The following is a 27,924-nucleotide window of genomic DNA, read 5'->3' on the forward strand; positions in this document are numbered from 1 at the left end:
GAAATTAGTGTACGAAATTCAAAATTATTACGTCATATTACACGAAATATTTTATTTTATACTCGAGTAATTAATAAAGAAATAAAATTACTCGCTTTACGGATGAATCAAGTTTAACGAGATCCGTTTGAAATGACGTATCACATGACATGTCTTTTGAACTGCGATAAGAAGTGATGTTATAGACGTCAGGAAGGATGTTCGCCCCACGTCCCAATTACAGTAAACTGAAGACTAATTTGAGACTGTGTATCAACCGTTTGAAGTTGTTGGAGAAGAAGAAGAGCGAGTTGTCGTTAAAGGCGAGAAGAGAAATCGCGGATTATATATCGAACGGAAAATGCGAAAGGGCGAAGATCAAAGTGGAGCATATCATCCGGGAAGATTATTTAGTAGAAGCGATGGAAATAATCGAGATGTTTTGCGATCTTTTACTTGCCAGATTCGGTCTGATCGAGCAAATGAAGTAAGTCGTTGACGTTTTGAAATCCAAGAGTAAGTCTGACTTGTGTAACAGATAAGCGTTGTGTTACACACAGACAAATCTGTTGTGGTAAACGTCACACTTGTTACGTTTAATTAACACAACAGATTTGAACTTATGTCATATGTAGTACGACATAAGACAACAGAACTTATATGTTATGTAGGAAGATGGCTTTTGACACTTTTGTCGCTTTTCTATTAAAAGCGAGTATTTAAAACGTGTTTCGACGGTCAAAAAAGTTTGCGGGCCCGCCGGTGGCCGAGCGTTTCCGTTCCTCGAACGCTGGGAGTTCGGTCGTGGGTTTGTGCATCACCAGTGTGTGGAGTTTTCTGGGTTTTTTCCACATCTGTAACACCCAAATAGACTTTTAACCCTTAAAAAGACTCCCGGAAGGCACCCTGCTGAGTGTTGCATTGCCGTAACTTAATAAAAACAAACAAATAAACATAAAGTTTGCCTGCTGGTGACGGAGTGGATAAAACCACCGAACGCTCGTAGTCGGTTGTGAGTTTGCATGTCGCCGGCAGGCTGTGTGGAGTTTTTCTTCACATTTGTAAAATCTAAATAATGGCCAGTTTCCCATAAAAGACCTTCCCGGAGGCAGATCGCATGTGTGTTGTGTTGTCATAAACAAACAAAACCACGATTGAAAGATTTGTGTAGTTCGAAGAATGTGTCAAATGGTATTGCTGGAGATAGACATTTGTATCTCCAGCAATGTCTATTTGTATCTCCAGCAAATGTCTATTTGTATCTCCAGCAAATGTCTATTGTTACGTACGTAACAATAGACATTTGTATCTCCAGCAATACCATTTAAATAGCTTAGTAGTTTTTCGTTGGCGATTACGACAGAAATTTCTTGACTTGCCAGTTCCATTATCGTAGTTACTACCACTATACTGGTATAATGCAGTATAGTAATAAACAACTAGATATATCTGTTTTTTGCCGGTTATAGGTGTCTAGTTGTGTTTATTTCTGTTATCATACATTTAAGGAGGAACTAATTTAACTGGATAAACATAATTTAATACAAGAAACCTTTATATCCAGCAAAAAGTGTTCTTAGCATATAAAATTTTTGGGTCATTTAAAATGGCCAAAAACATTTGTTTATTGGAACATTTTTTCTGGATTTAAAGGCTTCCTGTTTTCAATTGTGTTTTTAATTGTTTAAAAGTATTTTAAATACTTCCAATGTTTATATTTAATTCTATTGTTTCAACATAAATATTGTAACAGGTAACTATGATGAACAAACACATTTTTAAACATTTACTTATCTTGTTGATTTTTTTTATGTAAGAGAAACAAGTTGTCAATGTTCAATGTAATGGAAGAATGAAGATGCATGCTAATGTTTACCTTTGTTAAACGATAAGTGATTGCTTTAAATATTATATAAAAACTACATAATAACATTAGCTTTCTTTCACATACTGATATTTTTACCATTGTTGATTATGCTTTCACAATGTAGATCAGTTAAGTGCAGATCTTCAACACTATAATTTGTGAAGTTTTGTTAACTTCAGCAGATTATGGCCACACACACAAATGCACTTAATGCTGCAATATATTCATTACTGTTTCTCTTTTGTTTCATTGAATTGTTGGGCTGCAATTTGAAAAAATTGCCTGTCTGTGATTCTTTAATCTTGAGAATGGAATTAGATAGATGAAAGTCGAGACCAGATATGGAAAGCTTAGGAGCAGGATGCCCCAATTCATTATATACAAACTTCCAGTATAGACCAGAAGTCACATGATTTCAATTAAAAATTTTTCCTGGAAGAGAGTTAGATAGATGACTGGCATTACTCTCTTTCTAACAGAAAAAGTATGATGTACAGGGGAAAGACACTACTAATTTGAGGTGAAGAGTGTCTATTTTATATTAAATAAATTTAAAATATGATTAAAAATTGTAGTCCAGCATCGAAACAATGTCACAATAAATAATTGCTTGTTTCTATCTTGAAATACAGCGAATTCTAGTATAGCAGCACACTATATTTCAGACACTGAATATTTGTCCATGTTTCAATGCTAGATAGAATACAATGGTGGATTTGAAACTGCAGGGATTGCTGAAAATCTTTAAGTTTCATGCTAAATTTAAAAGTATTTTTCTAGAAAATAAAGACAAAAATAAATGTTTGTTAAATTTAACATTGTTCCATTCAGTTGCCCAATAAAGAAACACTTGATAGATCATCTTTGCTTTAAATGTTTAAAAAAATTAATCATAAACAAGAACTGCTTTGCAAAAATTTGGTTGAAATAACTTACGGGTCAGTATTTATATACAGTGTGACCAAAAAGTTGCTTGCTAAATTGGCATAATCACTGTTCTTATCACTTCAAGTGCAATAATGACTGGAAGTAATCATGCTATGAACTATGAGTGAAGCTTTTTTTTTTATATCTAGGAGACTGAATGTTTTCTTTTCACTAGGTATTGTCAACAGTTTGATATGAATGCTTTGGAAGGTATGGGTAGTGATAATGGAATTCCTATGTAAGCTCAATTTGTTTATTGTACCAGAAGTAATCGTGCCTGGATCACCACGATTACTTCTGGTACAATAAGAATGGCGATTAGCTCCATTTAGCAAGCAACTTTTTCGCTGCACTGTATTTGTGTATGTAAGAATTAGTTAAAAATAAGCGTTTTTTTCATTAAACAAATAGTTAATATTTTTTGAATGTTTGTCATTCCATGTTCAGACAAGGCAGAAAAACCTGTATTATAAGTTAGATTAAATTCCCATAAATACAGTTTGAATTAGGTAATACATCATAATAAAAGATATGGCATTTAAATAAATAATTCACATGGTTACAATAGAAAATTCAATTTGGCTAGGCTGTATTTTTCTAACAGAGAAAAATTAAGCAATTATCTCAGATATTATATTTGACTTTTTTTTATAGACTGATGGATGAAGGACTTTCAGAACCTATCTCGAGTATCATATGGGCCACGCCACGTCTTCAAACTGATCTCGCAGAAATTAAAGTTATTTCCGATCAGTTAACTATAAAATATGGCAAACAATACACCCAGTGTGTTCTGATGAATACGGTCGATACTGTAAATAAGAAATTGATACAGAAACTTAGTGTGGCCGCTCCGTCCAAATTACTAGTTGAAAAATATATGATGGGTATTATACTTGCTATTAGTATTGCTATTTATTTTATAACATTAATTTAGTGATTCTCATCTTTATAGAAATTGCCAAGAGCAATAACATTCCTTACGATCCAGATCCAGATGTAATGAGAGAAGAAACTGCACCCGCTGTCGATTTTCTGATCGACATTGATTCCGATTTTAAGAAGTTTCCTCCTCCTGATGGAGGAAATTTTGGCGCGGGTGGTTTTATATGTCCACCTGTACCCACCGAACAGCCGTTTAATTATCCTAATATGCAACAAAATATGGTATGTGAATTCTCCTGTAAAGAATAAAGATCAAATATTATTTTTTAAATTCAAATTTCTTTTAGGACAATTCCTCAGGACCTCCACCCTATTCTTCTATGTTGCCAGAAGGACACAAGAGAACCTTTAATGCCACACCACCTCCTGATCTGCCTTATCCTTACATTCCACCGTCGAATACAGACAAAGAGAAATCGCAAGTAGAAAATCCTAACTGGGATCAGTATCAAAGATTACCCAGTGTACCAGGTGCCCCAAGCGCACCTTCTCAGGAAGAATCTGTCGATTTTGATGCTTTGACTAAAAGATTTGAAGAACTGAAGAAGAGACCATTATGAATAAGTCCATTATTGAAAATGTATTAGTGTTACCACTGTGATTTTATTTTTTTTCCTTGTTCGTTGTAAATAACTTAGTTCCAATACAGATATTTTCAAATTTTTATACACTGCATAAATCAAAATGTGCAGATAAATTATTTTATCATGCTTAAACATATAAAAACAAATTGATTTATGCGTCCTTAATGAATACAAAGTAACTAATACCGTGTGATAAAAATTGCTTTATGCAATCGTGTGTAAGTTTTTATAAGAAAATTGTGCAAAATTAATAATTTTTATAGATGAAATGTATAAAATATTTCTAAATATAACGGGCAAAGAATTAATTTTCTAGATAGGCACCATAATAATTTGAAATCATGTAAATTGATGTTTTATATGAATAATAAAGTTTGAGTCAAAATACTGTTATGTATTACAATTTCTCAGCAAGAATGTTTGTTCGATTTATATTTTTATTGAAGTTTACAAACATTGGTACATCTACGACATTAACAAACACGAACATAAATTTAAGTTAATTCACTGAAGTATCGACTCATCCACTTCTTTCAGAATGTTTTCTTTGTCTTTAAAATACTGTCGATACCATTCGATGTGTTCTTTCTTCCGTTCAACTGTAATGTATGGGTTTTTTGATAGTCCGACAATGACCAGCTCCATGAAATGCCTAATTGGTCCTTTCTTGGGAAAACCTTCTAACAGAGGTTCCAGAAATACGTGCTCATGGAATCCGACTTTCTTTTCTTCCTCTATTCCTGTAATAAAACACACACAATAACTTTTTATAAATAATTATTTTAATTTATCCAAAAAGTACAATATATTTGCTTAAAGTTAACCGAATGCAACAGAAAAATGGCAGGTATGTACTTATCGCTGGCTGGCACAGTACATCTTACCTGTAGAGTTACATCTTTTAAATTAATTTAGTCTGGAAACAAAGATAGGATAGTCCGAGTAGCTTAATTGACGCTATGTCTGCAAGGCAAGCAGAAGTTGTGGATTCCAGTCACACACTGGATCAATCCTCCAGAATATTCGAAATTTATTTGTTATAAGACTTAATCACTTACTTAGACCACGTTATGTAGTATTTGTGCATTTGATTAGCCAAAATACAGCATGATAATAAATCCGGTATCTATTTTGTTCAATAAATTATCAATGTCTAAACATATTATCTTTTTATTGAAATAAGATAATTTTGGTTATGCAATTTATAATCGAGGCATTTAAATATTGGAATTTTGCCAATATAATCAAATCACTATATTAAAAATACAGTGGGTGATCGGTTAATGAACATAATCCGTTCCAAGACTTTGTTCGTTATCCGAATTGTTTGTTAACTGATTATCGATTTACCATAGGTTTTTATGGAAATTTGATTAATTTGTTCTGGAGACTCCAAAAAATAAAAAATATAAATAAACGTAGTAAAAAAGTATATATGTAATAGTAAAAATACATATATATGCAGTCTTGCATTTTTATTAGTATTTGTGGGGGTTAAAGAATCTGTCCAATGTCGATTGTTTTTCTCTTTTCTTCAGGATTTTTCGGACTTAATAATATTGTAATTGTAGAGATCCCCAACCCCATTAACCTTATTCTGGTTTGGATGCCACTTGGATGATTATTGTTCTGACATCCCTGGAGTTCTGTTGTCAGATCAGTTTTAAGTTCCATTATGAGCTCTAAAATGCTCTTTATTTNTGCTCATTTCAATCGGTCCAAATCGTAGGTGTGACAAAATGAAATGAAATGGTTCAAATTTTTACAAGATATTATTATTATTTATTGGGAAATTTTGCCACCCCCATTACGCTAAGCCACTGAATTGGCTTACAGATTTTTCTACATAATTCTATTTTTACTGCAAGTGCATATTGTTATTTAATTGTATAATAACATTTTTTGAAATTTTTATGTACATTTTTATGGATACTAATCTTAAACCATTGCTTATAACCACAAATTATTGATTAAACAGCTGCAAATGTTACTTGTACAGCCAAACCTTGGGTTTTGAATGCCTTGCTTTTTGAATTATTTGGTTTAAGAACAGAATTTTGAATTTCATATTTGCTCCAGTTGCCGTATGATAACTTGGTTGCCAAACAAGCTATTTGACAAGAGTCGGCCACAGACGGTCGACTCTGTATGCTCTGTTAAAGAAAGTTGACAGCCCGACCAATCAATGACAGGAGTACAGATTCAGAAGTTAGTGACACTGAGATGGCCTCGCATTATTAGATGTCTTGACACAAACCATCAATGAAATTGTTATTCAAATTAGATTTCAATACAAAGAGAAGCAGAGGATGGCTTTATATATTAGATCAGAAAGCAGGTTTCTGTAACTACAGATTGCCATTAAGAGAAATTTAAGTTTGTTTGATTATTTAAGGAATTATAAAGAGAAGAGAAGCAAGGAGAAAAAGCTAGAAAGTCTACGAAATCCCCATAAAGAATAAAGAAAAAAATGGAAACTCATATAAGTGTGACCCAAAGGTTGTCGAAAGTCAGACTAACAGAACACAAAGAAAACTAAAAGAGAAAATCTACAGCATCAACAGAGGGAAATGTGGTGGAATAGGAGAGAGCCTGCATACTGCAGGAAATTGGAGAAAAAGAGAACATTACCGAGGCAGAGTAGTTTCGGATTTTTAAGAGGTGCTGAAAACTACAGCTTTGAGAGAGCAAATCTGTCAACAGTGAGTATTTACTCGTATCATTGAACTAGCAAGGGGATAACTGTGCAGGCACGAAAAAAGAGGCTGGGCCTTTGACGTCATCCGGTGTGCCAGCGCACAGTTGCTAGTGTTTTGCTCTCGCAAAGCTGTAGTTTGCAGCAGCTCTAAGGAAGAACTACATTAATTAACTAGTTGAGTAGTTAATGTCAAGAATGCAGAAACACACTAAAATGACATAACAACACAGAGTACACAATGAAGGCATACAGGGACCATTTGCTAAACTTATAATGGAGCTTCTCTGTGTTTTTTTTTTTTTTTGTGTTTTTTAAATTTTCAGAATGTCACATCATCACAGCATTTAAACTACAAAGTCTTAAGTGTCCTTAACAATCGATGGTTTTAAAACTATCAGAATTTTGTGAATGCATTCTAATCTAGTTTTTTTTTTTTTTGGTGCTGCTTCCAAAGACAAGTCATTTAGCTTGAAAGTTCTCAGGCATTTTTGAAATTTTCCGTACTCCTAAAGAAAGCAATATGAAATTGTTTGTAAATAAAACAATTTTTATTTACAAACCTTTGCATATTCTACACTATCTTTCAAAATCTATTACAAAGGTAAATAAGGTAAGTAATATAAAAATATTGTATTTCCAAAGACTGTTTAAATACATGCAATAGTAAAACATATAAATAAGAATTTTCAAATTTGGCTTAATAACTAATAATGATATTTTAAATTAATTAAGTAGTATCGGTATCGGGTTGAATGTCGATGTTGACATCTCCCGCACTCCAAAAGGTTTTGAATTGTTACCTGAAGACAAGGGAAAATCAATCAGTATTTGTTATTTTCCATCGCTTCTTTTTATGTTTGTTCGGTAGAGTGTTCATTGTCCAATCATAAAAATCTTTCGCAAAAGTGTTTGTTATCTGATTTGTTCATTAACCGATCACCCACTGTATGTATATTGACATCTCGAAGCATGACGTATTAATACTAAGCCAAACAATTGCTGTAATGAATTGAGCTATTATTACGCTATAATTAACAATTAGAAACTAACTATGAATGGTTTTATCTAAATTTAAAAATATGCCTGGAAGCAAAGATTTGCTGAAGGTCCAGATGGCATAACTGGCAAGTGAACCACATGGTAAACAGAGGTTGCAGGTTCAAGTCCCACTCTGGGCTAGTTCTTTTTTTCCAGAATGTTTTAAATTATTTAATAAATTATAATTACTAATTTAGATAAGAGATGGTCCCTAACCCCATTTACATCTACTACCAAATTATTAATTATAGCATAATAATAGCTTGATTATATCAGTTGTTTGGCTTAGTATTTGAAATATATTTATTGTCAAATATACCTTGTTCGTTATTGATCGGAAATTTCCAAAGTTTTCCTTCTTCAGTCCATCGGATCATTTCTTCAAAAGCGTTCTTAGGAGGATGAGTCACTAACAATTTTAAATTGTGTTCCTTCAGTTCGTTCCATAATGCTGTTTCTGGTATATCTAATATGTAAAACATTATACTCAGAATTAGCAAAATCTTTATTACCCTCGAAAAAAGAAAATTATCATAGTGATGAAACTGTTTCATTCCTGTATATATTTTCAATTATATAGAATAATTGGCTCAGTGGCATAGCGTGGGTCTCAGCCGCCTGGGGTGGAGGAAAATTTCGCCGCCCCTTTATTTAGGTATCTCAATTTAAAAGACTAAAATTCAGTTTCGTCACAGAATAAGTAATGAAAAATTCCGTGCTCATTTCAATCAGTCCGAATCATAGGTGCGACAAAAATATGAAATGAAATGGTTCAAATTTTTACAAGATATTATTATTATTTATTGGGAAATTTTGCCACCCCCATTACGCTAAGCCACTGAATTGGCTTACAGATTTTTCTACATAATTCTATTTTTACTNGGCATCATCTAAAAGTAGCCAATAATCTCTAATTGTCTGGTAATAATCTAGCATTCTTGTAATCCTTTAACTGGAGTTTGTTTTGACACATGACTCCAGGCAGGAATCAAGGCAAAGGTGGGGAGTGACCATTACTACATATTGGGAGGGCAACCTTGGGACCAACAACAACATGATCAAGTAAAACAATAGTTACAGACGGGTTAACCACTTCACCATCTGGCATCATACTGGGAGTGAGTTTTCACAGAATGAATTACAGATGCAAGCTTATACATGGCCTTTTGTTGTGTTTGTTTAGTTACAGAAGTTCAAATTCTTGGTATTTTTGTTTTCTTATGTTTGATTTTATGCTCATTTGCTCTTTCCTGAAAATGATGACTTCAGCACTTGTGAACAACAAAGAATATCTCAAATTTAAGACACACTTCCAACTTTAAGTTTGAAGATGTGGGAAAAAATGTGTGCCTTAAAGTTGATGTAATATAGTAATGGGGCACTGAAAATCTTTAAATGCTTAAAAATATTTTCTTCATAATACAGTAATATGGTTTAAATTTTCTTAAACAGATCATTTCTAAATAATTTTTTAATTGTAATTTATATCATTGAATATTTAATAACTTTAAAAATAATTAAATACTTACTCGGGTAGATGAGAAACGATAGGTTGCTTACGATGCTTTTCACCCCTCGGAAAAAGAATCTGATCTCGATCTTCGTACATTCTCCTACTTCTTTGATCGAATTTTGGTTTCGGCTTAGATTTATCGATTTTCATTCCCGTGAACACATCACTGAAAAAACATTACTTTGAATGAACTCTTTCTAGACATATAAATTTATTATTTTTGGAAAATATACCTTATATTTTTGACTGATTCGCTTTCATCTACATTGAGCACTTCTTTATTTTCATTTGAGTGACTTCTTAATCTTAATAAGAGTTCGGATTCTGTGTTTTTAACATCGCCTCCTAAACTACTCGCAACATCTTTAACTGCTTTTTTAAGGTTAGGATTGAGTCTTTTGAATCTACGATAAAACATATTAAAAAGGAATTAAATTAATAATATAAATTTAGTTTTAAATATTTTCTGACATGTATTTTTATTACAGATAATATATTTCTTCTATTTTCTTTTTAAATGATAACAGTACTTGCTTCTGTTGGTAAAAACATTTGATAAATAAAGTATTTTTACCAAAAGCGGCACAAACTGTTATTAATTATATAAAATGCCAGTTTACGATGCATATTATTATTATTATTTTTTAAAACTTATTCTGCTCTTTTAATGCTATTGGGGCATTTTTACCAAATGTTTTGTGGATCTAGCAGAGTCGCAATGATGCAATCAGTCAGTAATGGATACTTCCTGACATATCTCGGCCAAACTGCCACAAAAATTTCTGAGAATCTGATCCGGACTCAAATTCTGGTCTCTTGGAATGGCAGGCAAACACTTTGCTGATGTTTTAATAGCCAAGATTTCTTTTATGTTAATTAAATTTGATGAAATAGAAATTTTAAAATATTAATCAATAAGAATATTCTTGAAATATTAAAAACCTTTCTAACCGATGCCAATTTTTAATGTAATTAATACTCACAGCTGTTTCGTACGACCATCTTTGGTATACTTTTGTGTGTTCTGTCTGTGTTTTCATTAAATAAATTTCGTTATGTTAACATTACAAGTGATGTTTAGTTTATAAATAAATTATAATTAATTTCATCACTTTTCAATTAATTTTTACAGAATTTTTACATTAAGAGTGATGCTCAGAAACTTTTTATGGGTGATTGGTCCCAAAAACGTTGTTGACCTTTATCCCTTGCCACCCAGCTGTTCCCATTTTGGGTCTGGTTGCCTCCATGATGGATACAGAAATAGTGCGTATGGAGTATAATTTAAATTATTTCAAGCATTTATTTGTAATCAATTTTATATTAATTTAATTGTTCCGGCAACAAAATACATTGAATAACAACCATTTTAGATATCTGGCACAAAAAACATTTGATAAATTAATGTTTTTGAGCTAGTTTATTGAGCCTTTGTCAGCTAAAGTTTATTGTTATTTTTTCTTTCTTAAATACAATTGAGCCACAATTTGTTACGAAACATATTTCTTATTAAACTGATTAAATACCTTTCATCTTCCAGACGTTCAGACTGTTGTTTCAAATTATTTTTATTCTGTCTGCGAGGTAAAGGCTTTGCTAATTTTAATGTTATCAAACTCTTCTCTGGAGGAATGGAAGTTTCAATCTATTAAAAAAAAACAAAAACCCAATTTTTATTTTACAAAAGTGTAGAATTTAATAACAGTTTTAAAAATTATTACATTAATACAATTAAATGGGAATCAGTTTTAAAGTTTCATTGATAATCACAGAAAACTCATTCCTTTAATGGTGTTTCATCTTTGGAAAAAGGTAAAAATTGCAAGGTTCAAGTCAAATATCGAGGGTGTGGAAGCAATGTAGCACTGATGTTAACCAGATAATTTTGAGCACGAAACAAACAGTACTTTTTCATGACACCACTCCAGTGCATCATTCTTTAAAATCAATAACAGAGAAGTTTATAAGCTGTTCCATTCTGTATTTATGTGCCTTGGAAATTTTTACCTTGTATTTATGGCTTTCAGAGAAGGATAAGATCTCATTTATGACCACCTCAACCTTTATTTTACATCTCTCAAACATGTTTTCACTATTTATTTAATAAATAATTAGTAGTTTATCTAAATCATAAGCAGTATTATAGGAATATTAATTATACCTTCACTTCTGATAGAAGTGATGCCAACTTGTCACTTATCTGAGGTTTTTTAGGAGCAGTTTCTTTAGTCACTTTTTTCTTTACTTCTTCATCATCAGAACTACTAGAATCAGAACTACTGGAATTAGAAGAAAATGCCGACTTTCTTACGACAAAATTAGGAATTACACTTGAACCACATGTTATGTTTATCCAGAACCTATATAACAATAATAAACATTATAACTTTTAAACGGTATTTAATTCAGTAAGATGTGAACTCCGAATGAGGGATTTGCCATCCCCAGAGTTATAGACTCCCATACGAGCAAAAAGTCAATGGAATCAAACACATACATGTGACCTTTTGCGAGATATTCACCTCTAAAGTTTAGTTTTTACCACAAACCAGTGCTCCATGCTCCATGTCAATCAAGGCAAACTAACCGACACTCCGCATATAGTCATGCACTTTGGTGTAAGTGACAGCGAGCACCTCGGCACACGAATGGGTTGAGCCCCACAAACTATATAACATCAAATACTCCACGAACAGTTAAGTAGTCTATTCAAAGCTGGCATAGTCATGGGCCAAACAGTCGAATGTGACAGTCTTAATGAAGCAATGTGACTCCCAATCACATGACCTGAATGAAGGCTGATTTTGGGGTATGCATCTTGCAAAGGATCACATGTAGAGACATGATTCCTTTAACTTTTTGGCTCCTATGGGCTTAGTCTGCAACTCATTCAGAGACGTAATTGTACCTTTAATTCACCATTCATTCTCAAGTATGTAAGCAACAGTTACTTTTAGGTAATTCGTACGTAAATAAATATATACACATTCACCTAAAAGTAACTCCTACTGCATTTGATTCATATACACACACACCAACTAACTTAAATTTCTCATAATACGGCGATAAAGTATAAAGAAAAGGCGAATAACTCGTATAATTTATATAATTTATGAATTAAAATCGATTAACTTAAATGTAATTCGCTTAATTACCGAAATTTCAGCACAAATCCCTCGGACATGATTCTGTTTACGGAGGCAGCCATCTTGTCAGTTTCTGTCACGTGATACATATTTACAAAAGATAAAAAGTTACGTCAAAGTTACGAAACGATTTAAATTAATGGATTAATTAAATTTCGAAAAGTATTATATTAAGAAACGCTTCTCGATAATTAACTTAATTAAGAATAAGAATTGCGTCATAGATATCGTTAAGATGAAAATACACGTGACTAGAAGTCGCGGGTGATTGCACGTCGATTTCAAGGCGAAGGCGTGGAATCCGCGGTAACAGTGAAATTCCGGTTATCTTGCACGCGTTTCTGCAATTTCCTCAATAGAAATTCCACTTTTATAGTCTTATCTGTCGTATTAATGTGTTATTTAAGCAATTATAACAGTATAATTTATAAAAATCTCTGTTGAAATGTGGCTTGATATCTTGCATGCCATTTAAGTTAGTTAAAAATAATGATTTAGTTGGGTTATGGAGGGTACAGACGAGTGCAGACGTTTAAGAGATGGTAGCGATGATGAAGGAGAGAATGTCCTTCCAGGAAAAAACAGGATACAGAATGACAACTTGCAAGAGTTGAATGGGATGGTAAACATTGAGAAGGAGGAATATAAAATAGAAATGGATGCCATTTCGCCTAAAAAATCAACGTTGAAGAGGCAGACTACTCGTAGGGAATTCTTCCTACCGATCCATCAGGTAAATATATAAAGCTTTTTTTCCTGTCTCATTGCATCTATGGTGATAGAACAAAGCAATAAATTATTATTTATTTAATTAAGGTTGTGAGAAATGGGAATGTGGAAGCTCTGAAGTGTTTTCTGAATAATATGGATGCTAAATCCATCAAGAAGCAGATTAATTCCTTGGACGATAAGAATATGACTCCGTTGCATTACGCTTCCCGTTATAATCATTTGGCCATTGTAAAGTTGTTGTTGGAATATGGAGCGGGTGAGTGTTGAATGTATGTGCTGATGATCTAGAGATAATTATATTTAGTGAATTCATAGTTAATTATAATTAGTTATTGCATTAGTCTATAGTTTTGAGTTAATGTATGTAAAACAGCTTAATGTGCATTTAATGGAATTTTTGAAAAAAAGAGCATCAACATTTTCCACTGGTTAACAGGCAAGAAGATGAATGTAAGTGGAAGGTAGAGCAAAACGATAGTCTCTGATAAAGTAAAAAGAAGGGAAGGTGTACTCAATAGTGATGATTAATGTGAAATAGTGAGGAGATATTGCTGGACATGTCATCTTTTGCTTTTGTAGCCCACCTTCTCAATTGTTTATTTTATCTGAGACTATCCCTTCGTCTTTCTTCTGATACTGGTTAATTAATTAATTAATTAATTAATGGGCACCTTAGGATTGCCCATTAACCAGATCTTCTCAGTGCTCTTTTTCAAAAAATTCTACCATTAAAGGTGAATAGTACTGTACATTATCTTTATTAAAATGGTTTTATCTAAATCAATAAAATAAAAAGTAAATGATTTCTTAAAAAAATTACTTAGATTTTATTAAACTAAGTATTTTGAAAATAGCATAAAGTCTCTAAATATATTTAATGAAACAAATTGAGTGCGATTTATCAACAGAGGCTATTGTTTAGTTAAATTGATGTAAAGAATAAAGTTAATTAAATTTGAAAAGTCCAATAATGATGCACGCAGAATACATTTTTACTATCTACAAATTAACCTATTTTTGTTAATAATTGCTCCTTAAAAGTAATAAAATCTTAAGATAACAGTATATTTTTATACCGTTACCTTGAGACTACAGTAAATTATTTTATATTATATTACTAGGCCATACTAGAAGCCGCAGACGACTGCGTATGATTGAAGGTTGCAGTCTCTCTTTAGATCATCCATTAATGATGAAGTTAATTAATAATGGATTAAATGATTGCTTGTAATTAATAAATAATTAATCCAGTATTTTTTCCTGATATCAACTTCAACAACAGATAGTGTAATGCCAGCAATTTAAACTATTGTATTATGAGCAAATAACAGTTAAAATTATTAAAGCAGTGGTTAGGATCTATAACAATAATTGATAACATTTGGATGGTAACATGCAATTATTGAGGCTACTAGTATGAAAAGAAAGTACAGAAAGGTCTGTAGACAGGAATCAAATATAATGATAACAATGACCAAATCTTGATTACAATAAGTGCATTATAAATTGTCTGTTTTGCAACTGGATAATTCTCATAACATTAATTGACTGAGAACATTATCCATGATTACAATAAGCTGAATCTATTTTATATATCAGAAAAATTCAGCCTTGTATCAGGTCAGTCCATAAGTTCATGTGTATTTTTATCTACAAAAAAAATAAACAAAAAANTAGTTAATGTAATTTAAAAGTTTTTACTGTTTAAAATAATTCCTTAATTTTAATTTATTTTTCTTCTATAGAAATTAATAGAAGAGGAGAAGATGATATTTTACCGCTGCATGTTGCTTCTAGATATCGTCGGCCAGTAAGAATAACTTACCTCGTATCAAAAGTTTTAAATTTTATTCAGTTCTTTGATCATTTTTGTTATTGCAGAGTATGTCACCTGTTACAGATGAAGTAGATGCTTCTTACAGCTCTGTAATTGGTCTATTAATTTCTAGAGGTGCTTCCGTTAATTGTAAAGATAGATATGGGCTGACGCCATTACACTATGCAGCTATGAGAGGAAACGTAATGGCTGCTAAAGAGCTCCTACAAAATCCAACTATAAACATTCGGGTAGTTTATTATTTATTTCATTTAGTTTTGTAAGATTAATGGTAAAATAAGATTAATTAATTCTGTGTGAAACCAGGTTACGGATAAACAAGACATGATGCCGTTGCATCTCGCTGCAAATTATGGAAATTACAAAATTGTGGAATTATTAATTGAAGCTGGTTCTCCCATATTAGTCTACGATGAACAGTTTCAGACTCCTCTCCACAAAGCTGCAGCAGAAGGTTACAGTGATATCGTAGAGCTACTGTTGAAAGTTGCCAAAGAAGAAAGTCTAGATATAATGAAAGAAGTATTATTATTATTTGTTTATATTAATTAAATTTTAAAACTATTTATTTATGCTATAAATTTTTAAAATCTATGTATTAACAGATAATTGCAGAAAAAGACGAAGATGACAATTCCGCTCTTCATCTTGCGGTCGAAAAAGGACATTTTAATGTGACGAAAATTCTGTTGGAACACGGTAAATATATGATGCCAAGAAGTATTATTTTGAAAGTATTAATTAACCATGTCATTTAGGCTGGATGGTTGAGACGGCAAGGGCATTAGCATGTCATCCATGAAAATTTTCATGGATGACATGCTAATCTGTCATTGATATGTCAAGCTTCATCTTGCCACCTGCTGCCCAATTGTGGGCCTGGCTGAATCCACAATTAGTATTTTAATCATACTAATTATGGATTCAGCCAGACCAAAGACTCAATCAATTTCTTCTGGATGGAAAGAGTCAAAAATGAGAAAAAAGATTGTAATTGAACTTGCCTGACAATTACAATTTAAGTTCTGTATTAAATGGTTGGATCAATACTGCAATCCAGTCTGCTTTGCAGCCAGGGTGTCCCTCTTAGCTGCAGAGTCCTATGCGATTAAAATTGTTAATTAAGGAACTTCAAAATGGGCAATAAACTTTTGATTAATTAATTTTAAAGATTATCCAAAATGTGGATTTTCTATATTTTTATCTTGCCAAAAGACACAACTGTACAGGAATCGTTCATTAGGTATTGTTATTTTTTGCTCTTGCCAGACAAATAGATATAAAAATATTTCATCAGACATCTGCCATCTAAGTAACATTTGAGTCACTCCTTATGTAGCAGACATTTTTCAAGAATTTGACTGTACAAGATGTTTTGGGTATAATTACATAATAATATTTCAAAATGCATAAACACCATTTAAAAATTTTAAGTAATAAGTTTTCTTGTTCAGCATGTGCATGTGTTTCCTTTTATATAGATGGTCATCCAATCCTCCTTTTATCCAAAATTTCCACTACAAAAATGTCTTTTTAGAAGGAGTTTCTTTGTTAAATTTTGCCATTATGTCTTGTTATCTAAAATTTTATTTATTTAGTGCCAAAGAAAAGTGCAAAATAGAACAAAAATGAAAGAATATATTTGTGTAAAGGGTCTTCCGAAAGGAATTCTACCATTTTAAATTATTGTTATTATGTTAATTATTATCTGAGAACATTGTAACGTAAATTAAAGCATTGGAAAAACATCCAAGTTTTGCATTTACCAATTAGGATTTTTCAATGTGTGCATCTTGTGTCGCATGACACACATCCAACTGATACTCAGTTTTTTCCTTTGCTAGCTACAGTGTATTATTAATACCTATTTATATCAGTGTATATCCTATTTATTGATAGTCATAAGTAACAATAGAAGAGAAAAAAGTAAAGTAATATTGGGATTGAACAGGTTTATTAATCAAATTATAGTTCAATTTCATATGTTTATTAATTGAATTAACTTATTAAATCATGAAAAAATTATTTTTATATCATATCTTGCAATTCATTTTTGAATTGATTATTATTCTCTAGATGCGGATGTAAATTCTTCCGGAGAATTTCGCATGTATCCATTACATTTGGCTTCAACGATAGGCAGCTTGGGTATCGTGAAACTTTTAATTGAGTATAATGCTCAAGTAAATTGTTTAAATTATCAACAAGAGACACCACTGCATAGGGCTGCATCATTCAATCACAAAGATATCATAGACTATCTAATTAAACAGTAAGTTTATATATATATGTGTATGTATATGTGCTTGTATGTGTGTTAGATATTTGAAAGAGATTGGGAAAGATTTATATTATGTTTTAAGAAGGTCAATATAAAAAATTTCCAGTAAACATATGTTTAAGAATAAATCATTTTTATTTTGTGCAACATTTTAACAGAGGTTGTGTTTCAAATAAGGTTGAATCAGTCATTGTGGTTACTTAGCTGAATTAATCGATATACATTTAACAGTGGGTGAATTTTAAAGAACACTAACCTTTTTGTTTTGTTAATCAGATTCTCTTTGGGTTTAGACAGTTGGAAGTGGAAGGCCAGTCTCCATAAGGAAGGAAAATTGAATAGAGTAAACAAACAGTAAAAGATGGTCTATTATGACAGTGGTTAGTGCAACAGACTGAGATTGCCATTCAGGGAAGGGATTCATTGTTCCTGCCATTTAAATACATGTTGGTAATGGTGTGGCTGTCAGCCATACTATAGTTTTTATTTAGTTTGTAAGTTCTTTACTTTATTTCTAGTTTCTTCCTTTGTTTCTACTTTCTTACTTCATTTCCATTGTCTCAAAGCAATTTCTACATAAACTATTACTGCTTGAGGGGGAGGATTACCCTTTCTAAGAACCAAGAGTTGAACAAAGGAGAAGGAGATTAAGACTTCCCCGAATTTGAGGAGATAGACAAAGGAAGTAAGAGCCCAAGGCAATGTGAGAGATGAGTGGTAGTCACGTTTTGGCTGGACCTTGGAGGGAACAGACATTGTGCGCAGTGCTCCAGACTCAAAAGAGAGTGAAAGAGAGGAGACTGCAGCTGAGAGAGAGAACCTGCTAAGACCAGGGAAAGAAAGAGGTACAAGGATCCATAGGACACTAGGAGAGTTGGAGAACCTAGACATCGAACCGCTGGTTTAGTAGAGACAGAGAGGAGATCATGATTGTGAGAGCAAAAATTGTTAAGGGTATCAACTAAACGACTTGGACCAGGGTACTTTCTATTTGCCTTTCTATCTTTTCCTTACTTTCCTAAGTCTATCTGTTTCCTTTCCTTATTAGTTTTAAGATAGCTATAAGATTAGTTTAAGTTAGTCATTAAGTTTATTCCTTTGTTCTGTGCTATGCGCGCACGTGCCTACCTGTAAAATGATAGGAGGCAACCCACTTCCCTGTGTAGATATAAAAGTGAAAATCTGTCGAGTTGGGATCTGTATAATAAAAGAACCACATTCAGAGAGAATTAAAAGAATATTCATCGTGTGCAATTTTGTTTCTGTGTTGTTATTTGTAACGGTTACTCGCGGACCTACAAATATCTCTTTCCGAACTACCACAATGTGTAGTTGTAGGTGTAGTAATAAATTTCCTCCTCTGCCTGCATTGTAGAAAAGTATGAATTTTATAACCACACCATTATCGACATATGTGTACTCAGCGGGACAAGGATTTCATTTTCCCTGCCTTGCAACATATTTAGTTATCTGAAGATGGCTCATTAACTGGATCAAAACTATTAGCATTCTTTAAACTTCAAACACTGTTAAAGGTGCATTGATTAATTCAGTGTATTTCAAACAAATAAGAGAATAATTAATGTGCATTTATTACAAATAAGAAATTTTGTAAGAACACATGAATTTTGAAAAGAGTATTACAAATATTACAAAAACGTATATGAGATGTTTTCCACTAATTTGAATACATGCAAAAGCATAGGAATTTTCTTTCTAATCTTTTTAAAATGCCCTATTAATGATTAAATGATCTTACCATTTCAATAAAAACATTTTCAGTGGTGCTTTGATAGAATGCCGCTGCATAAATCATTTCACTCCTCTGTTACTTGCTGCCAAAGAAGGTCATATCGATGCCATAAAGATATTATTAGAGAACAATGCAGACGTTTCAGTTGTCGACAGAAACGAGAAATCAGTTGTTTACTGGTTATGCGAAAGGAACCATCCCGAAGCATTGAAAGTAAATATACTATAAAAAATTATTGTACTGTTGCTTAATTATAATGTCATTAATAAGAATTTTGAAACGTGTGTAATAGATATTATTGGAAGATAGTTTTGCACCAAATTTAATTTTCAAAGAAGATGCTTATGAAAATAATCCTCTGCATGTTGCAGCAGAACATGGATATGCCGACGTATTAAAAGTAAGAACACTTTTTTATTTAATAACTTCAAATGTGTTTGAATGTAGCTTGTAAATCTAAAAATTTTTAACAATATTCATATTGTGATTATCTATTAAACATCAAACTTAATGTATCATAATTATATCCTCGTGTTATTTATAGATAAATATTTTTTAACTACAGATTTTGTTAGAGCATGGAGCTGATATTCACAGTAAAAATGAAGATGAGGAAACTGCATTACATCTTGCAGCTCAATCAGGACATAGAAAGTATGCATGGCAAAGAATATGACTTTCTTTTTGCATTTTTAATATTTTAAGTAAACTCTTTCTTAACATAGTGTCGTAAAGCTTTTGTTGGAGACGAACAAATCTATAGTAAATGCCGAAGATGAGGAAAAGAATACTCCACTTCATGTTGCTGCACTTAAAGGACATCAGAAAGTAGTAATAGATTTGTTATATGCCGGTGCAAATGTAGAATCAAGGTAAATATTTATTTAGAATTTATATACAGTGGTATCTTGACACTCAAACAATTTGGAATTCAAACGTATGTTCAGGGCTGCTCTGTAGTTGGCTGTTTCCTTGGCACTCAGCCAAATAAACGTGACCTGCTAGAACAAATTTTTGATTAACAGCAAATATTTTTATTTTATCTTTAATTTTGTTATCCAAAAAAAATTTTCATATAATAAAAATGAGTAACTAATTTAAAAATAAAATGAAATTGAGTTGTCTATCTTCATCAGGCAAAATTATTTATTATGTTTATGTTACTTTTTTTATGATTTATGCATGCTAGGCTTTTAAACTTCTTGTTAAATTTGTATTAAATTCTAGTTAAAATACTTTTATAAATGCATTTTTGGTGGTCTGGAGTGGACTAATCTAATTAACATTATTTCTCATGGGAAAAATTCATTTGATACACGAACAGATTGGCACTTTAACAGCCTTCTAGAATGAATTAAGTTTAAGAACTGAGGTAGTACCACTGTACACTTATGTTAACATAAAACTTGTTCATCAAATGTAACTCAATGATTTAGGTTTTGTTTTTATATATAAAGTGCCATAGCAATATCAATTTTATGTTCTTCTGAAGCATATATGAAAATTAGTGTAGTGAAGAACACTGTAGAAGAATACATGATTTTGCTGTAGTACATGTAAGAGGAGATTGCCAAGTACGTTAGTATCTGCTCCATAATTTAAAAGCACATTTACATCATCTAGGTTGCTTAGTTCAACTTATATTTAAGTATAATAATGATTATTGACTTTTTTAACTACATCTTATTACAGATATATTTGACTTCTTGGTTACAGGAAGATTATATTTAATAACAGATAATCGTATAGAAGGTCCTCATAAACTTCAGATTCATTTATTTTCAAAAGAAAGATTATTATAACATTTATTTAATGGTCTTTACTATCTTGTCCATTTACTGAGAAAATTTTTAAAGTTGTAACATGATGTCTTTGATACTATTTAAATAACTTTTTTCCAAGAAAATATTTTAAAAATTTATAATAAAGATTATTTACTCAAATTTATAACTTATTTTTATAGAAATTGTAATTTGTGGACTGCTTTAGACTGTGCTGCTTATGGTGGTTGGTTGAAAACGGCAAGAATTCTTCTTAAAGCTGGTTCTCCCGTCGATCCTTTAGACAAATCCAAAGTGAGTTTTTGTTATTTATTATACAGGCTCCTCTTCTGAAAAGAATGCTACCATTTTAATTTATTGTAATTATGGTAATTATTATCTAAGAACTTCATAACATGCATTAGAACATTGTAAACTGTCCAAGTTTCACATTTTCCCATTGCAGTTTCTCAGTGCTTGCACCTTGTGTCATGTGTCCAATGAACACTCAATTTTGTCCTACACTTGCTATGGCATATTCATCATTATTCTGCTCCCAGAGCAGCCACAATTCTACAGTTTCTACACTCCACAGCTGTAATCCGCATCTCCTGCACAGTGATGAGTGATTCTGACTGTGAAGTGCAAAACACAAAATACCTTATCTGTTGTGGGCTTGCCACTTTTGTTTACAGTTTTTCCTAGAGTTAGTAGATGACAAGATATTTAAATGCAGATGGGAAATGAAATTTGGACAGTTACTCTATTGATTGGTGTATTTCACATGCTACTTGGATAATAATTAACATAATTATCCAATTAATTATCATCAAAACATAATTACAGTCATTTAAAGTGGTAGCATTTATTCCGGAAGACTCTATATTAGTACCGAGTGCATTAATAATTAAAATTTTCTATATTTTATATCTTATCTGCAGACGACACCACTTCATTTAGCCGCATCCAAAGGGCATGCAAAAGTCGTGGAAATGCTTTTAGAATTTAATGCTAAAATCGGTCAAGTCGATGCAGAAAATAATAATTGTCTAGATTTGGCAATTAGATCGAATCAGAGGTACAATATTGATATTAATTTTTTGCTTTATTGTAAGTTTTTTTTGAACAAATATACTTAAACTTGTAATGACTTTTTAGGGAAGTTGTTTTAGTTATAATTAATAATAAAAACTGGAAAGATGCTTTACGAAACTTTACTACCAGTAGTAAATATGGTATTCATCAAACTCCATTGAGAAAACTTATTAGACATATGCCGGGTAAATGATTTTGCTGTTCTTAAAAATATCATTTAATGTATTCTTTTTATATTAAAATCTATAAAATGTGCGTTTTTTCGTATCCTAGATGTTGCGGAACAAGTGTTTGATAAATTTATAACAGATAACGGATATAATAGTGAACACCCAAAACTGAAAAAATACTATAATTACGAGTTTCTGGACGATATGTTTGTTACTTCATTCAGTTTTGAAAGTCGAGGAAGTAGAGAAAGTCTTTTTGATTCATGTATGTAACCTTATAAACAATAATTCTAGAATAATTCTACTCTTCATTGATTTTGGTTTATTTTCTTAATGTTTATCTTTAATATCAATTAATGTAATGTTACAATTCTAAAATGCTACTAGAATTAATAAATAAAGAAACGTTAGCAAACAAACAAAGAGTCCAGAAAAGTCTTTTATACTTGATAAAGAGAGTGGAAGAGAGATAAGGAGGTTAGTGTTATGGATATCTTTTCAACTAAACTTCAGTGAATTTACTTTTAAGGGAATTTGTAAATATTAAGACAGTTTGTACACAAATGATTTTTGACTTCGTGAGGAATGAAGATGAGAAGATTTCGCAAGATATGAAAGGAAAAAGATATAAGGTACTGTTGACTGAATGAGAAAAAAAATGAGTAATTTATTTTCATAATTGAAAATTAAAAAAGGGGCAATTGCCTGGGGCCCCCAACAACAGGAGTATCCAAACCAATCTTTTATAAAGTCATCACTGTAGTAAGAATATCAAAATTTAAATTTGGGCCATATCTGGGCAATAGATTGCCAGTTTTGTGTAAGTGCTGGGTGCACTGGCACAGCACAAAGGTCGCATTAAAAAGTGAATGAGGATATGGGGAATTTCCCAAAAATTTCCCTGAACAAAAATTTTAGAAGTTAACCCTTTACTGTACATGGGACCCCCTAATTCAAATATGCCTGGGCCCAATAAAGCTATAATGCACCACTATGTTAGTAAATCATATTAAATTTAAACAATAGCTGTTTGTTTGTAAATGTAAATTACAGAATTTCTGTGTATTGGTCTTCTTAACATGTTCTCTTATTTACATAGAATTTAGTTAATGTAATTTAAAAGTTTTTACTGTTTAAAATAATTCCTTAATTTTAATTTATTATTATATCAGTTGTTTCTGAAAAATATATTAATTGTTTTTGTTTTTTTAATTAATGAAGCTAGTATTTATGATGAACATAATAAAATAAAAACAACAAGTCTGCTGTACACTGAGGATAAAGAAATTTTAAAACAAAACCATCCTCTGATGTTGATGGTAAGTTAATTAAACACTATTAAAATATATATAATATAAATTAAATATCAATTTAAAATTAGAAAAGTCTTTCAGAAAGTTTAGAATTTTAAAAGAATTTATTAATTTTTATAAATAATTTTGTAAATAATTTAATAGGATTATTAATAATCTGTACTTTTGGGTTTTAACTACATTGAAAGCTAAATATATCCATTCTAAACCTATATTTGAGAAAAATTTCATAAAAAAACTGAATAAGATATTGCAAAACTGGACAAAATTACATTAAAAGAACTAACTAACACCTGTAATCCAGTTAAAATGAACCAATTTATTATAAAAACAAATGCTTTTGGCTGTTACTAACAGGCCACTTCAGGTTATGGAATGTTACATAGAACAAAATTCAAAAAATGAAATTTAAATAAAATAAAACTCGTTAAATTTGTACTGGTGGTCACATGTGTAAAAGAACATTGAAGAAAAATAAAATACAAAACAATATAATGGGTTAAAAGAACATTTTATAATTATTATCCATATGTTTCTCATAACATATTAATCTAACTGAGATTAATAATTTTAATTATTTGTTTAGATAAATAGTACTTAAAATGAACTTTATGCATGTAAATATTTTTTCACATATATATTTTTAGGTTACTCTACAAAAACAACAATTATTGGGACATCCAATATGTACAAGTCTACTGAATTACAAGTGGAAGATCTATGGAAGATATGTGTACTACACAAATCTCCTATTATACATTTTATTTTTAATATTTTTCACTGGATATGTAGTATCTAACCATCCTCCTTGTCCCGATTCTGATGAATTTAAAGAATGTTGGTAAGTGATATAATATTATAAATATAATCGTTTTTATCTAATCTTACAAACAAATAAGGCATACAGAATCTTACAAAATTCTCATTTTTTGAAAATGTTATAAGATTCTATATACGTTGTTTGCTTCAGAATCAATTTCATAAAGATGACATGCTTGTAAAGGTTTCCGAGTGGCTGAATTTACATTTTTTAAAGTGTATTAATGCTGGAAGAGTGTTTTAGCAACCGTCCATATTCAGGCAGAGAAATGCCTACAAAAGAAAGTTGATATACACTATAAGATTTTGAATTCCTGTGTGTAAAAGGATGAATCTGAAGAGTTTAAACTTTATTATGTTCTAATTATGAATATCAAAAATTATGAATAAAAATTTAATTCTCACAGAGACATTTTTTGGCTTTCTGAAAGCCATCATCAACTATTTAAAAATAGAATAAATCATCTGGAATGGAATATTTGGAAATTCAGATATTAGAATGGAAGTGGTTCAATGTATCAAATACTAGTCGTGAGAAGGCAATCAGTTGAATAATCCAAAGTTTGTCAAAAGTTGATATATTCTCACTTCATAGCAAACAGGTCAAACACATCGAAAGATGTGTTTGATCTGGCACTTGTTTCCACTTTGTACTGGTATGTATGTCAATGTGAACCTATCTTTATGGAGAATTTTTGTTCTGTATCTCTCTATTAACTCAAATATCATCTTATATGAGTTTGCATCAATTTATTTCAGATTAAATATTTGACGATGATTTTGAAAAAGCTGAAAACACTTGTGGCCGTATGCCATTGTATAATTTTCACGTAGTCCTAGTTTTAGGAAATTTCCTTTGTTCTTTGTTCCATCTTACTTCTAGAACTTTCTATTTTTGCTCTACTCCCTTGGGTGGTGAGAGCCGATTTGTGGAACCATGTGAAACAAAGAGGGGAAATGTTACCTGAGGATACATGTTGGAGCAAGTGGATCATTTTTCGGCTGGCCCTCATAAAGTATCATCTCCATGATGCTTTGTGTCATCAAGATCGGCAAGACTGGTGAAACAGAACTAGCTTGAGAGGGTTTAGTGAACTTATCAAAGTGACAATACAGCAAGTCTTGAATCAAAAAAAAAAAAAAAGGGAAAAGGAAGACAACGACTGGAAATCAGTCCAAGTTGGTTTCATGCAGTCCCTCACCGAAAGTGTGTTACATTCGTACACCCCGGATATTGTATTCTTATCTGTTATCTATTTTGCCGTGTATTACCTTTTCTTTCTGACTTCCCTTTTATTTAGTATAAGTTAGTTTTAAGTATTACCTGTAGTTAGCGCATTATCTGAGCTCTGTTCTTTGTACGTGTCACGATATTTTTGCCTGTTGTTCGCCAATAATTTTGGCAATGGTGTGTTATTGTTTATTGTTATTGAGTTGGAATCCTTAAGAACCTGTATCTTTTTTGCAAAAATATATACTTTGTTCCACCATCTGCTGTGCGTGATTCTTTATTCGGTGTATTCACCTTCATCAGCTAACGATCATCAACTATGCACTTCACACACTTCTGTGAGAATAAAATTTTCAACTGCCTTAATCCAGCAGTGTATTTGTGTATTTAAAATATTTTTACTGTTGTTTTAATTACAATGTATTAAAGAATTTTTAGAAAATATCAAAATAATATATTTAGGTTAGTAAAAATTATTTTGGTTCTATCAATTTAAATACATTTCTGGAATAATTTGAGTGTTATATATATATTTGATCTTTCAGAAAATCAATGTTTATATAGAATTTCATTTTCAATAATTTCCTAACTAAATAATTTATTGATAAAATTATTATTTGTTTAGTTCCATAGCAAATATCACAGGTTGTCCTCTTGCCTTAGGAAACTGCAAACGTCACGATAAAGCTTTCCATCAATTTTTTGAATATATGTCAACAACAGCTTTATATTTTTTGACTGTTGTTCATTTATTAAAAGAGGTAAGAATGAAATTAATATTACAGTCCAAACTTTTGAAGATAAAATTTAATTTGAGTTTGTTTTGGAGGTACCATTTTAATATCTAACTTACATTTCTCAATGTCGAGTAAGGATATAATAGAATAAATAAAAAATTTATTGCTTTATGGAATGAATTTTTATAGTATGGTTGTATGTTGAGTTAACATTCACTTGGGAAATGTACAACTGCATATACAAGATGTACCAGCAGGGTTCAAAAGTGTTTGTATTTTGTGATATAAAAATCCATTGTAATAATATATAGCAAGGGTAGCCAAACCTTATTATGATAGGAGCCATATACTGCATATCAGAAATATGTGAGAGTCACATCCCATATTGGAATGTATAACCTACATATATAATTGCATATACATGTAGAATGGGAAATGGAGTTAAGCAGATCTCCTGTTTTGCCCTGGGTAAGTGACTTTAAAAACAATAGGATTGTCCTTATTGGGAAATGAACCACGAACAATGAGAACTCTCATCCCTACACAAAAAGATAGGTAGACCATTCTTGGTCTGGAGACCAAAGGAAATGAATGGACAAACAGTTCCAAGCTCAAATTTGAAAGTGATCAAAGAATTTACATACACACATTCAACTTTGATGCTATTCCTCTATATATATATATACAGTATATAAAGTCAGACTCTTACCTCCTAAGTAATAAGGGGTACAGGTCTGATATATGGGAACCACAATAAGGGTCTAGAAGAGCCATATGTGACTAATGTATTTCACATTCAGCCACATTAATTAATAATTTTCAATTTTAGAATTAGACAGGTCACCATCGATTGGAAACTGTAATGATTAAATTTAAATTAATTGCCTTTTGCCATTTTGAGATGTATATGCCTGGAGCATGATGTAGTATTTACAAGTATTAAAATTTAATTGAATTAATTTAAATTTACTAATTTTAAAATTTTCAGTATATAGAGCAGTGGTTCCCAGCATTTTTAGACTCATGGAATGCTTTAAATAATTATGTGAAGGTTGCGCACACGTTATTTTTAAATATAAGATAATTATGACAGACCTGTTGCTCAGTTTCATAATATTTAACTGTTGTTGATCATTGTTGAGAGTTTATGGTACTAGAATTACAAACTTAATTCACTTTTTACTACCCAAAAATGAACTAGCTGTTTCTCATCATGTGATAATGGAAATCTTTCTCCCTATTCTATGATAGAAAGAGGGATTTAAAAAAAAGAGAAGAATGTTTTAACCAATTAGAAATTCTTGGTAATAGTGACAAATTAAGTTAATTTTTTAAAACAAGTTGACAATTAGAAGGAAGTTACAAGAAAATCAGTCATGCAATCAAAAAAGAATGTAGGATTATTCCGTATTCATGTTCAAACCATGCACAGAACATAATTTCTATCTGTATACATGGCTGGTAATAGCTTATACACACAGGATCTTCCAGAAAGAATG

The 27,924-nt window shown here is 31.3% G+C and overlaps 3 protein-coding genes across 4 annotated transcripts; 2 read left to right on the top strand and 1 right to left on the bottom strand.

Annotated features, from left to right (window-relative positions):
• Position 1: 1 nt before the first annotated feature.
• On the top strand, positions 2-4,722 carry LOC111625759 (IST1 homolog). Its single transcript, XM_023368983.1, has 4 exons — positions 2-466; positions 3,428-3,660; positions 3,729-3,940; positions 4,006-4,722. The coding sequence occupies exons 1-4, from the start codon at positions 198-200 to the stop codon at positions 4,276-4,278; spliced, it is 987 nt and encodes a 328-aa protein (XP_023224751.1). The 5' UTR covers positions 2-197; the 3' UTR covers positions 4,279-4,722.
• LOC111625776 (28S ribosomal protein S31, mitochondrial-like) lies at positions 4,677-15,395 on the bottom strand. Its single transcript, XM_023368997.1, has 8 exons — positions 15,255-15,395; positions 12,707-12,770; positions 11,713-11,911; positions 11,078-11,196; positions 9,785-9,955; positions 9,567-9,717; positions 8,358-8,607; positions 4,677-5,042 (listed from the first exon to the last, which is right to left on the bottom strand). Exons 2-8 carry the CDS (start codon positions 12,757-12,759, stop codon positions 4,807-4,809), a joined length of 1,179 nt encoding a protein of 392 aa, XP_023224765.1. The 5' UTR covers positions 12,760-12,770; positions 15,255-15,395; the 3' UTR covers positions 4,677-4,806.
• LOC111625758 (ankyrin-1-like) lies at positions 13,022-27,922 on the top strand. Of its 2 annotated transcripts, XM_023368982.1 has the most exons (18): positions 13,022-13,430; positions 13,514-13,685; positions 15,175-15,239; positions 15,311-15,496; positions 15,573-15,788; positions 15,872-15,965; positions 17,343-17,538; positions 19,330-19,513; positions 19,593-19,700; positions 19,866-19,954; positions 20,026-20,172; positions 21,264-21,375; positions 22,002-22,138; positions 22,219-22,340; positions 22,429-22,590; positions 23,547-23,644; positions 24,286-24,479; positions 26,314-27,922. In XM_023368982.1, exons 1-18 carry the CDS (start codon positions 13,203-13,205, stop codon positions 26,534-26,536), a joined length of 2,733 nt encoding a protein of 910 aa, XP_023224750.1. In that variant the 5' UTR covers positions 13,022-13,202; the 3' UTR covers positions 26,537-27,922. The 2 variants fall into 2 exon arrangements, 1 of the variants encoding a protein (XP_023224750.1); XR_002756779.1 differs by lacking the exon at positions 26,314-27,922 and having other exon boundaries at positions 23,551-23,644; positions 24,286-24,422.
• Positions 27,923-27,924: the final 2 nt, after the last annotated feature.

The sequence above is a fragment of the Centruroides sculpturatus genome, unplaced genomic scaffold (genome assembly GCF_000671375.1).
Source record: "Centruroides sculpturatus isolate CEXI.00-Female unplaced genomic scaffold, Cexi_2.0 scaffold459, whole genome shotgun sequence".
Lineage (NCBI taxonomy): Eukaryota > Metazoa > Arthropoda > Arachnida > Scorpiones > Buthidae > Centruroides > Centruroides sculpturatus.